This window comes from Asterias amurensis, chromosome 18 (assembly GCF_032118995.1).
Source record: "Asterias amurensis chromosome 18, ASM3211899v1".
In the NCBI taxonomy this organism is placed as follows: domain Eukaryota; kingdom Metazoa; phylum Echinodermata; class Asteroidea; order Forcipulatida; family Asteriidae; genus Asterias; species Asterias amurensis.
This window is the reverse complement of record NC_092665.1, coordinates 1,418,044-1,430,932: the sequence shown is the minus strand read 5'-3', so window position 1 is coordinate 1,430,932 and position 12,889 is coordinate 1,418,044. Positions and strand designations below refer to the sequence as shown.

General features: G+C 39.9%; 1 protein-coding gene across 1 annotated transcript; it reads right to left on the bottom strand.

The window, feature by feature from the left end:
* Positions 1–11,068: 11,068 nt before the first annotated feature.
* LOC139951087 (histamine H4 receptor-like) lies at positions 11,069–12,257 on the bottom strand. The gene has a single exon (XM_071949916.1). It carries the CDS (start codon positions 12,254–12,256, stop codon positions 11,069–11,071), a length of 1,188 nt encoding a protein of 395 aa, XP_071806017.1. The 5' UTR covers position 12,257.
* Between the last annotated feature and the right edge of the window lie 632 nt (positions 12,258–12,889).

Below are 12,889 nucleotides of genomic sequence, written 5' to 3'. Positions count from 1 at the left end.
ATGTAACGGGAGTCGGTATATAACTAGTGTTTAGAATTCAGAGTTTTAGGGCAATTGGACTTGGGCCTAATTGGGATCTGTTCACCCGCCTGTAGCTGTGGCACGCTCTGATTAATTGAGAGGGGAATGACCCGCTTCTTCCAATATAGGTCATTGACTGGGAATCTTTCTAGTATTAAAGACAGTTGACACTATTGGTAAATGTCAAAGACCAGTCTTCTCACTTGCTGTATCTCAACATATGTACAAAATAACAAACCTGTGAAAATTTGAGCTCGATTGTCGTCGGAGTTGCGAGATACCTATGAAAAAAAAAAAAGCCTTGTCACACGAAGTAGTGTGCGTTCAGATGCTTGATTTCGAGACCTCAAATTCTAAACTTGGGGTCTCGAGATCAAATTCGTGGAAAATTACTTCTTTCTCGAAAACTACTCCTCTTCAGAGGGAGCCGTTTCTCACAATGTTTTATACCATCAACCTCTCCACATTACTCGTTACCAAGTAAGGTTTTATGCTTAAAAACATTTTGAGTAATTACCAATAGTGTCCACTGCCTTTAAAGCAGGGGGAAAGATTGACTGCAAAGTGCTGTTATGACAGGTTTTCCTCCTTGTTTTCTGCTGTCCTTTCTTCCCCCCCTCTTTTCAACATTTACCGTAAAGCAAATCGAATGAAAAGCCAGCGAATACAAATACTGTCAACAAAGCCAGATATCTAAACACACTGACATCAGAAACTCACTCCCAAGACTTAATTAAAACTTCTGTAAGGCGAGGCCTAAGCAAACAGACGCCTTGAATTTGATAACTGCCACTTCTTATTTGCGCATTTACAAGCTTGTTTAGTTAACTTTCTTTTAATCACACATTGTACCGGGCATTATAAGTATGCGCAAGGGACCTGTATAGTCGTTACTTCAGACTACCGGCAAGCGATTTATACGTGACATCGCATAGACGCGGTAAAAAACTCAACAGATCTGATGTTCAGCATGATCGGCAAATATTAGCCTTTCGCTGCTCAAGTCGTTAATGGTAATTATTTTCCCCTACCTGTAATTTCAGACGTTCATAGGCAACTGAGTGTTAATAACGCAACGCGTGTCGGTACAGTGACAATAAATCTTTAATCCACATGATTATGGTAGACGTTTTTGGTGTATAATTTATTACCGAAAAGTGATTTGCATTTCCATTTTTTTTTTCAATGGTTACGGGCAGGAATGGATGAAAATTACAGGGTCGTACAAAGGGAAAGACTGAACATGGGCAATTTGTATTTGTCGGTATCAAAGTATTCGGTGTGAGAATTTTATCAATAAAATGGAGGACAGTCACTTTCGTAACTTGAAACTCACTGATGATTGTGTGTTTCAAAATATTTTAATACAAAATAAGATTATTTTTATTTGTCATAATTTCTCATCCCTCTAAAAATAATATCAAGGGAATAAAAGGGAATAAAAGGGAATGTATACGATTGTAATCACTCTTTAAAATTAATGGCAACACGAACTTTGGTTGAGAAGCCCACAGCGGCTTGCAATAGTATACAGTATTTTAGGAAACAGTTTATTTCGAAGTAGATTGGTAATGGTAAAATATATCAATTTGTGAAAGTTTTGAATCTGGAACACGTTGTGAATTCCTACTAGGGTACTGTGTATTTTTACTTCCTGCTTAGAATTGTAAAAATACACTCCAGATTTTCGGCGATGTATCAAAACCACGACCACATTTTGTAATGAAATTTCCACATGCTAATTTTATTGTAGATATCTACATTTATAAATAATAATAATAATTGATTATTGATATTTATAAAAGATTAAAACCATCGAACGGTTTTAAAGTAAAGGAATGCTTTGCCTCTAGTGAACTCCTAGAAGAGTACCTAGGGCCTATGTCACTTACAGTTATGTGAATTAAAAACCTGACCCAGTTTGGGTCAGTCTGACTTAAATCCGATCGTTCCGATCCCTAGTCAAACAACACTTTATGTTTCTTGGAACCGGAGTCGTCTAAGCAGGCTGAATAAACTAGGGAGCTTTTAGACAGCATGGCCAACGGGATATTCGGAACCAGTTTAGCACGTTCATAAACATCGTATTCCCCGGTTGTTAAAAATAATCCATAATATCACCAGAGATTTTCCCTAGAGCTGCATGGCCTTATTAAATCAAAACTGAACGAAAACAACGCTAAGCAGGAAGTGGTTACCAGACTTATTATGACTGGTTCACGATTTTTGTTTTGCTTGAAGCAAAAAAAAAGGAAGAAAAAACAGTTAAAAGCAAGAATTTCTGGTAAATAGCTTCTGAAATAAGACCAGGCCCAATTTCAATGAGCCGCTTTATAAGCAGAAAACCTTTCCTAACGATTTTCTGCTTAGCGGAAATGAGCAGGATACCGGTCACTTTATGGTACATGTGACATGGTTTTTGTGCTGGTAATCTTATTTGGGTAAGCATAATTAATTGGTGCGTAGCCACTCCGTGTATATAGGCAGCTCTTAATGTAATTTTGGTTATTAACCGGTTCCTCTTTGCAAAACTATTCTGCACCAAGTTTTTTGTGCTTAGAGAAATTAAAACATTTGACCCTGGATGGTGAAATGAAGACAAATCGCGCCTTTTGAATTGGACTGAGGTTGGCACGACGCGTACGGGCTTTTGCGTCTACACAGTGTCAGACTCAACATGCGTCAATGTAATTGGCATAATTTCACGGGAGGGCCCCAGTTGGTAATATATTTTCCATGGCTGGATATCTTTAGTCTGTCCCTCACCTTTAACCGTGACTCCCAAAGCACTACCTTGAGTCGGTGAGCTAGACATAAGGTACGCATATAGATTATTGTTCACGCCCTAAATAATACCAGCTCGTCCGAAACATATAGGTCTGTTGCTTTACAATATTAATTGGAAGCATTCGCGGATTGCTGGGTGAGAGGTTGACTCAAGATTATCAGACAATCAGATATTAGAGAGACAGCCTGTATAGAAATATTGTCACCAGACAGAAATACTACAGAATGTTGCTATAATATTCCTATAAAATACACATGTGCAATATTGTTATGAGACGCAGATGGAAAAAGCTTGCAGAATATTACCAGGCCTATGTGATATAAGAAGATATAACATGCAGGATATGTTTTCTAAGTAGCCAAAGGAATCCTGCAGAACTTGATGTTATAGAGAAAGCTTGCAGAATATTAAATTATATGCTGATAGGAACACTTTGCTGAATGTTTCTATAGATTGTGTAAATAGAATATGTTTACTAGATGTTACTAAAGAAAGCCTGCAGAACTTGATGTTGTAGAGAAAGCGTGCAGAATATTAAATTATATGTTGACAGAAACACTTTGCTGAATGTTTCTATAGAAAGTATATACAGAATATGTTTACTAGATGTTACTAAAGAAAGTCTGCAGAATATGTTTACTAGATGTTACTAAAGAAAGCCGGCAGAGCTTGATGTTACAGAGAAAGCCAACAGCATGTTGTGTTATATGTTGATAGAAACATCTTACTGAATGTTGCTGCCATCATAACAAGTCTGCAGAATGTGTTAACTAGAAAGAAAGCCTGCAGAACTTGATACAGAGAGCTTGCAGAATATTGTGTTATATGTTGACAGAAAAACACCTTGCTGAATGTTGCTATGCTATATAAACTACAGCATATGTTGATTAGATGTAACTTAAGAAATCCTGCAGAATTTGAAATAGAAAGCCGACAGAATATTGTGTTATACATTGATTAAACCACCTTGCTGAATGTTGCTACAATGGAAAGTATATACAGAATATGTTTACTAGATGTTAGTAAATAAAGCCAGGCCCCTGCAGAACTTGGTACAGAAAGCTTGCATAACAGTGTGTTATAAGTTGATAAAAACACCTTGCTGAACAAATAGCCATCAGAACAAGTCTGCAGAATGGTGTTATATTTCTGAGAAGTCTGCAGTCCTCACCGATTGACTTTAACAGTATAATACTTTTATTGGATTATAACAGAGACCTTGGTGTTTGATTTGCTAAGGATGCAAGTCTCCGAACCCGAGCGACCGATGCACCACCTTCGACCTATACCTGTCTCAGGTATGGCTGTTTCTGCATAATCCATAAATACCTCAATGTAAATAAGCAAAGTGTCATCCTTTATTGGGTGTGTTAAAGCCACTTTCACACGAGAGCAATTTAGCAAGGATCCCTTGCTAAATTGAAGCATGGTTGTATAATTTTACAAAATGTATTTTGTGTGAAAGGACAACAAATTTGTCTACTGTCCAAGTTCTCTTGCAAAATCTTGTCACACATGCTAAAATTGAACAAGGGACCCAAGTTTGTTTGTTTATTTGTTTGTTTGTTTGTTTGTTAAGATGTTCTTCTCATCAAGAGAACTCGGCAAACTCTCACAAGGGGATATAAACACCAAGCTGGCAACATCCAATCTCTCCCATGCAAATATTGGTTTATCGTCTATGGTTATAATACACAAACTGAGAAAGTGTGATTCAGCTAGACGACAATAATCATTCTAGTCAGTGTGAAATCAGTGGTTAATAGCTGGGGGATTCAAACCCAAAGCCTTGTAATTGCAAGTCCTGCATTTAGTCTATAACCACTTGAACACGGTGACAGTTAAATGCGTATAGTCTAGCGATGATTCCCTGGTAAGACACGACCAAGACTGTGTGTGCACGACATTGATTCAGTTTCTGTGCCCCCGAGACTGAAGGGAGTGAAATACACGCCCAGTGATGATGTGATCAGTGGTAGCACGGGCCGTGCGAGCAGTAGAGTAACTTCATTACAATCGATTTTTGTTTGGACAATTTGTCACCGTTTATAGCGAGGAAATTGTACGCGATATAGCGACGAAAAAAGGTGAGCAAGAGAGAGAGAGAGTGAGCAAGCATTTAACCTCGTACATCAGAAATCGTACTTTTAAAGTGCTGTTCACACGACAGCAATTTAACTTGGGTCCCGTGCTGAATTTTAACGAGGTTGTAAAAGTAGCAATGTTTGAAAAGATTTTGCATGAGAACTTGAACAGTAGAAGTAAATTGTTGTCCTTTCACACGAGGTACATTTTGTAAACTTTGACAACCACGCTACAATAGCAAGGGACCCTTGCTAAACTGCTCTCGTGTGAAAGGGGCTTTTCTGGGAATGAACTGTACTTTTTGCACATGGCCGCATTTTGGGTGAATGAAGCTGGAGATTTCCTGCCAAGAAGTCCATGTTTGTTGTGTTGTGATTCGAGAAAGACTCTGCTAGGGTCGAAACATCAGGCCATTAGCTATTTTGTTTGCATTTATACTAGGGGTCCTTATTGGTCGGTAAGCAGTTTGCAACAGCTAATTTTATTATCTCAAGAAGAAACAAAAAATCAGACGAGGCGATAGTGGTACTTTTCACACGCCGGTTTTCGTCCTGCGTTGAACACCACTTAGCGGTAATTATCTATAGTGGTGGTTTGAGCAAACCACGCCGCATAGTCTGGTCTGTCTATACCTCGTAGGTTGCCTGGCGAAACTCTCTCTCAGATAATGCATAATGACTGACTTGCCCAGCAATTTGGTTTGATCGACTATTGTAGGTTTGCTCTTACGCGTTAGATAACGACATTTGGTTTTCTCATCTCGATAGCCCGTAAATGATTTCTGAGCAACGATGGCCACCGTACCTTGCACTTTGAAGTAGCTCTTCAAACCTTAATGCATGGGTCTTTCGGGAATAACTATTCTATAATTACTTTTATTATACCTCTTTGACGGGTACATTATTACGTATTTGAGTTTAAAAAAAAAAAAAAAAAAAAAAAAAATCACTCCAGATGTCTGAATCGAAACAGTGATGACAGTTCAGGATTATCAAAGCACTCTGTTTAATGCAGCAAAAAGGGGCTATTAACTGTTTCAAATAGATTGTTGTTTCCAGGAATCAAGATTATGGGCGGGTTTTTAATAATGGTTATAATAATTGCTTCCCTTCGCCTGGAAGTTCAAGAGACACATGCCCCGGTCTCATGTTTTGTATTACAAACATGTACAAATGATAGGGCTAAGATAAAGGTATTTCAAAGGACATTGATTTCGACCGTGGGGCGGGTTTGAACTGCAATGTGTGAAATAGCGTAACACTAATTGCTTCCCTTCGCCCGGGAGTACAAGCGATATGGGTACAAGTATATTGTTTATGAATTCAAAACAGGAACTACTTTTGGACGTTTCAAATGGATGAAATATTCCGATCGCGGGGTGGGCTTCCATCTCACGCCGTACATAAAATTATACACACATAATAATAGCGTAACACCAATTGCTTCCCTTCGCCCAGGAGTACAAGAGACACGGGTAGGGGTGTCTTTCTCTGTGTGTTCAAAAAGTGAATAGCTACGTGAATATAGTCATGGAAATAACAAGAAACCATTTGGTCTAAGAACTTAAAATGCGTACAGGTCTAGTTTTTTAACCTTCTTCTTCTTCTTCCTCTTCTTCTCTGCCCATTTTCTATCTCTTTTTTGTGAACACCTGTTTCCAGTAATTTGACAATAATTGAGAACGGTGTTTATCTTTAAAGGCTGTTTTCCAAACAATAAATTTATCTGCGTATTTAAAACGTGTATTCAGAAGTAACGCGCATGAGCGGTTACGTCACGTGTTATTTACATATTTATGTAAATAAGTCTCCACAAACAAAGTCATGAATGAGTCAAGAGAACAGACGAGATACACGAGAACAGGTCAGTGATTGCATCATGCTCTAATTGTGCAGAAACATGTCTCACCACAGAAATACCAAGAATAGTGCATTGTGGTCCAATGCACATTACAGTGTGATAAGCCAAATTGATCAATCATAGGTCCTAGAAGTATATAAACCTGTGACGCTTAGAAAGCAACCATACATGCCGTCTGACCAGCTCTAAATAATAGTCTCCTCCACAGGCCTTTAAAAAAAATGACGTTCCTTTCCCCCGTTCAAATCAATACCTTACCTTTCGAGAAATAAGAAAGAAAAAAAAACGCCTGCTATTTTCTCCGCTAATTGTAATAGATCTACGGAGGCTGGTCACGGAATTGCCGCCGGAGATTTTTGCAGATATATCGGTAGTGCGTGCTCAGTTAGTCGGCGCCGCTGCTTTGCGTACACGTGTCCACCCGATTAAATTTAATATCAAATTTGCGTCTTCGGAATCACACATTCAGCGATTAAAACCACCGTAGCGGAACAGTCGCCACACGTCGTCGGGTTACGCACTCCAGAGATCTTTCAAGACTAGCTAACTAGTGCTTGATCTTTTCTTTTTTCTGTGTGTGTGTGTTCCCAGCTAGCTATAATACAACCATATTATTACAGCGCCATTTGATTTCTTACTGATGGCGTACGAAAACAGCCGCTCAGGAAACGAACACATTAAGTGAAATCACACCACATTGCATCAGTGTTTGTGTAAACCAAATAGAGAGATCCGTTGTCCTGTTTCGCTTATTTGGGAATTTGGGTATAGTGAAAACATATCAGCAAGAATAACCTTGGTTCTTAGTTGAAGAGCTCAAAATAAAGTAAAGACGCATCCATGGAGATGCTAGAATGCATAATAATGCAGTTGTAGGGTTGTCAAATTCATAATAGAAAACCGGTCCCATTTACCGTTCCAATCGTCATTTCCGCTCGTGCAAATTGCATGAACAAGTAGGGCATAGTACACGCTGGTTCAGACTGTTATAGGGAATTGGTAACATGTTTAGGCATAGACATTGCAAAGCAATACGTATGTGCGTTTGAACAGTACGGTGATGGCTGGTGGGGTGGGGGGGGGGGGGGGGCTGTGACGCAGTATGCATCATCAAAATGCACTTATTTCTTTCATAATCTGTAGGATATGAGCGGCCATGCAAGGCGAATCTTGTTGGCAGACTGCGTGTTGTGTGTTAGGAGCTATCTTATGGAGCTCTATGTACCGTATGTCTTTGAACGCATTTTACGGACTCCGTCACTCCGCAGGCTTTTCTGACCTTGAGATTTTGTACACATGAAGATGAGATGGTGGTTATCTTTACGTGATGCCGTGTTCATAGGAAGTGATCAAGGGAGATGGTTTCGTTAGTTGGGTAAAAGGAGGACAATAGAGGTTTTGTTTACGGCCAAATAGAGTCAGCATATTATACAGAATTGGTTGAGCTTACAAAAATAGTTGCTGAAAGTGTTCGTAATTTGTGTTAGATCAACGAAAAACTCGGAAAATTTTGGCTCAATCCGCTGTGTGAAATAAATTAAACATTGTCAAGAAAATACATTCTACATGCTTAGATAAATGTTGTCTCATGAGCAGAAAACTATTTTCGTGACTTGTTTTACTCATTTCTCACAAGTTACAGCACCTCAGTAGGTAATATTTTAAGGGGAGCTTTCTACTATCATTATCTTCAAACGCTGTAAATTTAATGTAAATATATGGACATTGTGTTTTTTGTCGAACAAAAAGTACCCAAACCCTTTGAGTGGCGGGTACACATCAATTCCTTAGAAAGGCAATCAATCAACAAAACCAAGTTCGAAATTTGAATTTAACACCACAGCTATTTTTTAATCTACAATTACTCTGTATATTATTCGAATATTAGACATTACATAACGATCATTGGTCCCGTTACGATTGTAGACAACCCAATCACAAACGAAATGTGTGTTCAATACAACGTTTTGTAGAATTATAGACAACCGAAAAGTTTAGTTTACATGACAACAGCTTATTTATCTCTAAAAGTTTGAAACTGAGAACTAGTTCACGAACTGAAAATTAGTGATATAAATTGCCCCCATCCGACCGGTTCGGTAAGATTTCTTTCAGTCTGAAGACATAAGTGTTCTATTATCAGACTTGCAAGACAGAAATTGGTTTAAAAGAAAACAGCTTTTTTAAGAAGCAAAAAAAAAAACCGTCAGAAATATTTGTGAAAAAAAGTTTTATGTTAAGTACCTTTGTAAGCAATGAACCTACTTCCTTGTTCAATTTTTTTTTTTTTTTTAGTTCTGCTGGCTGTGAATATTAATTTGTTACTAATCGTTGTTGTTATTCCATTCTGCTCCGTTCAATTTTGTAATATAATACAGTAATCGGATGACGCCGCGTTTTGGAATTATTTGAATAAACCGTTATTGAAAACACGAATGAATGAATCTTTGAGAAAAATATGCTTCTCAAACTGCTTTTGTGTTAGATTACAGAGCAGTGTTAAACCCTGAGAGCGGGGTCTTTAGGTGGGTGGGTAGAGGTTAGTGACTATGCACCTTTAAAAGGTTGCAGGTAATCCCAACCCAGTGTAAGATCGTCACAAGCTCAGACCATCCCCCTTCCGTGCCCAACAAACTCACGTCTACTCCTGAAATGTCACGCCAGCTAACCAAATCTTAGTATCACCCTAAATGCAAGTTAAAGGGAAGGAACGTTTAGTAATTGTCAAAGACCAGTCCTCTCACCCAACATATCCCAACATAAGTATAAAATAAAAAGCCTGTCAAAATTTGGGCTCAATTGGTCATCGAAGTTGCGAGATAACAATGAAAGAAAAAACACCCTTGTCACTCGAAGTTGTGTGCTTGATTTCGAGACCTCAAATTCTAAATCTGGGGTCTCGAAGTCAAATTCGTAGAAATTTACTTCTTTCTCAACAACCACATTACTTCAAAGGGAGTGGTTTCTCACGATGTTTTGTACCATCAATCTCTCACCATTACTCGTCACCAAGAAAGGTTTTATACTAATAATTAATTTGCCAGAGTTTATATACCAATAGTGTCCACTGCCTTTAAGGATTCACGCCTTAAACCCTGGTTGATTCCATGGAATTTATTTGCGATGTCCGTTCGACTGAACTCCAAACTAATGGATGCACTACTCCTCAAGAAAACCCCACAACGACTCAGAAGAAAAAACTAATCAATAGTTCTCTCTCGTATTTAAACGAGCATCACTTCAGATTTCTAACGCGTGTATAGTATTTCAAGCCCAACGGGAATTCATTCGGTTTATGGCGCATTCATTATGCATGTTTCGTTTGTAACCGTGTTTTAGCAGCAATGTTGTCAAAATCCCAAATCAATTAATTATAAATCTCACAGGTATACCATTATCCATCGCAAGAACGTCTCTCACCCTTAACCCCAAGTTACACTTATCGATCTGGACACAAGCTCCTGTTAACTGTCACTAAAACAACAACCACATCCTGGCGATCGTGCCTTTTCAGTCGCTCCCAAATTATTGAGGGGTTGGGGGAGGGGGGTGGGGGCGGTAATGGTTGGTCAATTTCTAAGTGACAATCAAGATGGAAGGATGTTTTTGGTTCTGTTTTCTCTGTTCAAGTTACCACACTAAAAGCCTTGGCTATATTATTGGGATCGTGCCTTCAAAATACTGTCTTCTGCATTCTATTATGTACTTTAATAAAGGATGAAAATAAATTGACTTGAATTGAATTGCATAAACAAGTGTAAAAGCTTTCTTAAAAAGGGATTTAGGAAGAACATACAGAAGGGGAGCACATCTTTCTACGCAAGGAAGAATGAAAATACCCTGAAAATACACCCTTGCTATTGTGACATCTGACTTGCATACTGGAAATAGACTAGATGAATGGCAACACCAATTAATACTTCCCTTGTGAATTTGGACCCAATTCAAGCAAAGCTCTTCAGCTAAAAATATCGCTCACAGAATAGCACTTAATTTGTACCGACATTTGTTGGGCACCTGTCGAGTCAAGTAATTGTACTTTTTGGTTGGTGAACAGCTGTATCCGTTTAATATTAATTTCGTTACTATATATACTATTTTTGTATGTATTTTAATATTGATTATTATTGGGTTTTTTTTTTTTTTAGTCTGCTTTATGTAATTCGGTCTTAATCAAGGAGGGTGTGACAGTGATGCCCTGCCATGCATGGAACCCTAAACTATTTGATAAACATTTAATTAACTGCTCATTACAATGGGTTAAGTACACTAATTAAAAAGCCGATAATCCAAGCTGAAACTGACCATGTTACGTCAGACTGATGATCCACGTTTACTGCAGTCGTTGTTACTGTTGCCACCACCGGACGCAGTGATAGTTGTTCCGGTCCCACACCGTGCGCGACTCCTCCCCGTCATCTGGTTATAGTCCGTGTTCTGGAACCCTCCCCGGACTCGTCGGGGCCGGAACTTGGCCGGAACGCAGCACAGTAAGCAGGCGATTAGACCGGTCCGGATGCGCGGATGGGTCACGGCGTACAGGAACGGATTGATAGCACTGTTCGACCATAGCAGATAAGCCAAAGCATCTGTTATGGAACTCTCCTCAGTATATATAGCTATGAGTGAAACCAGTTTGTTGACGGACCAGGGCAGCCAGCATGTCAGGAACACGCCTACGATTAGAGCCAGGGTGATGGCTGCTTTGCGGTGTTTCTTGTACTCACTGGTCCCCCTACCCTGACTGTTGCACCGGACCGGTGCACCGTCAGTCCGCCTCGCGGTGTTAGAGTGGCTGCTGTACACACCACGGGAACGAGCGCGAATGTTATTATAAACTATGACGTTAAAAATGGCCAGGCATACGAAGGGGATGACAAAAGAGAATATGATCGCAGTCATTTTATACACGAATTGGTATAGGATACCGAAGTCACAGCTGAGCCCGTAGTCCACCCATGGTACAGTCACGGTGTCTGAGAATAAGATTGGGATGGAGTTTAAGCTGAAGGACCAGATCCATGATGACACGATGAGGAATAGAGTCAACCTTAGGGTGATGTACTCCCGGTACTTCAACCCCTTCGATACCAACATCACCCGATCGAAGCTGATGAGAACGATCGCCATAGCGGATTGGGTGGTAGCCGTGTAGTCAACGATAGTCCAAAGTTTACACACCACCTCCCCGAATATCCATGATTCCGTGTGCCGCTCCCAGATATTGTAAAACGAAATAGAGATTAGGCCGACCATCAGATCTGATATGGAGAGGTTTAAAATGAAGAGATTGGCAGGTTTGACTCGCAGTTCCCTATCCCTGACAAAGGCAGATATGACTAGAATATTCCCGATCACGATTACAGCACACAGCAGCCATAGCACCACGGAGATCAAGTTCTCTACCGCGGGCGGTGGGTCCTGACCCTCCTCACTAGGCCAGGAATCATTTCCCTCCGCCATAAAAAAAGAGGTATCGTACACTGACAGTGAGCTATCCATACTTGTCTTCCCATATGTTCACTGCGTCTCTCCACGCATTTATGCGATATGAAATGCCACGCGCCTTTGGCTGTCTTGTCCTTTTAAACCCCCGTCCAGCGGGAACTCAAACGTAAGCTCAGTCAACGGAAGAGGGCGGACTGTTTTAGGTCACAGCGGAGTAGCTGGGTTTCTTTTGATGACAACAACTGGCGGTTTAATATCACTGCATGCATGCAACACAGTTTCAAAATACATATGGTTTGCATTTGCAATGCCCCCGAATCGAGCTGACCAATCAGACACGCGCTGTTAGGAACGAACGGATGACGTATCACTCTCAAGGGGCTCCTATTGGTGTGATTTCTACCTTGATTCGTAATATTGATCGGTGATTGGCTGGAGTTCATTATTGGGCAGATCGATGTTGCATCTGCGATTGTTTCGAAAAAGGTTGCATGGTGGCACCCGGACATGTCACTGTTCGCATTATTTGGACACTCACCTCTGATGGTCTCTTGTATAATATTTTGAAGCCGATCGATTGATACGTCGTCTAGATGCGAGATCACGTTCCGTGGAACGTCGCCAACAGAATAATACTGAATTGATTGTCAGCTCGGACCTACTTCGCCTCAAAAGCCAAACGGTAAA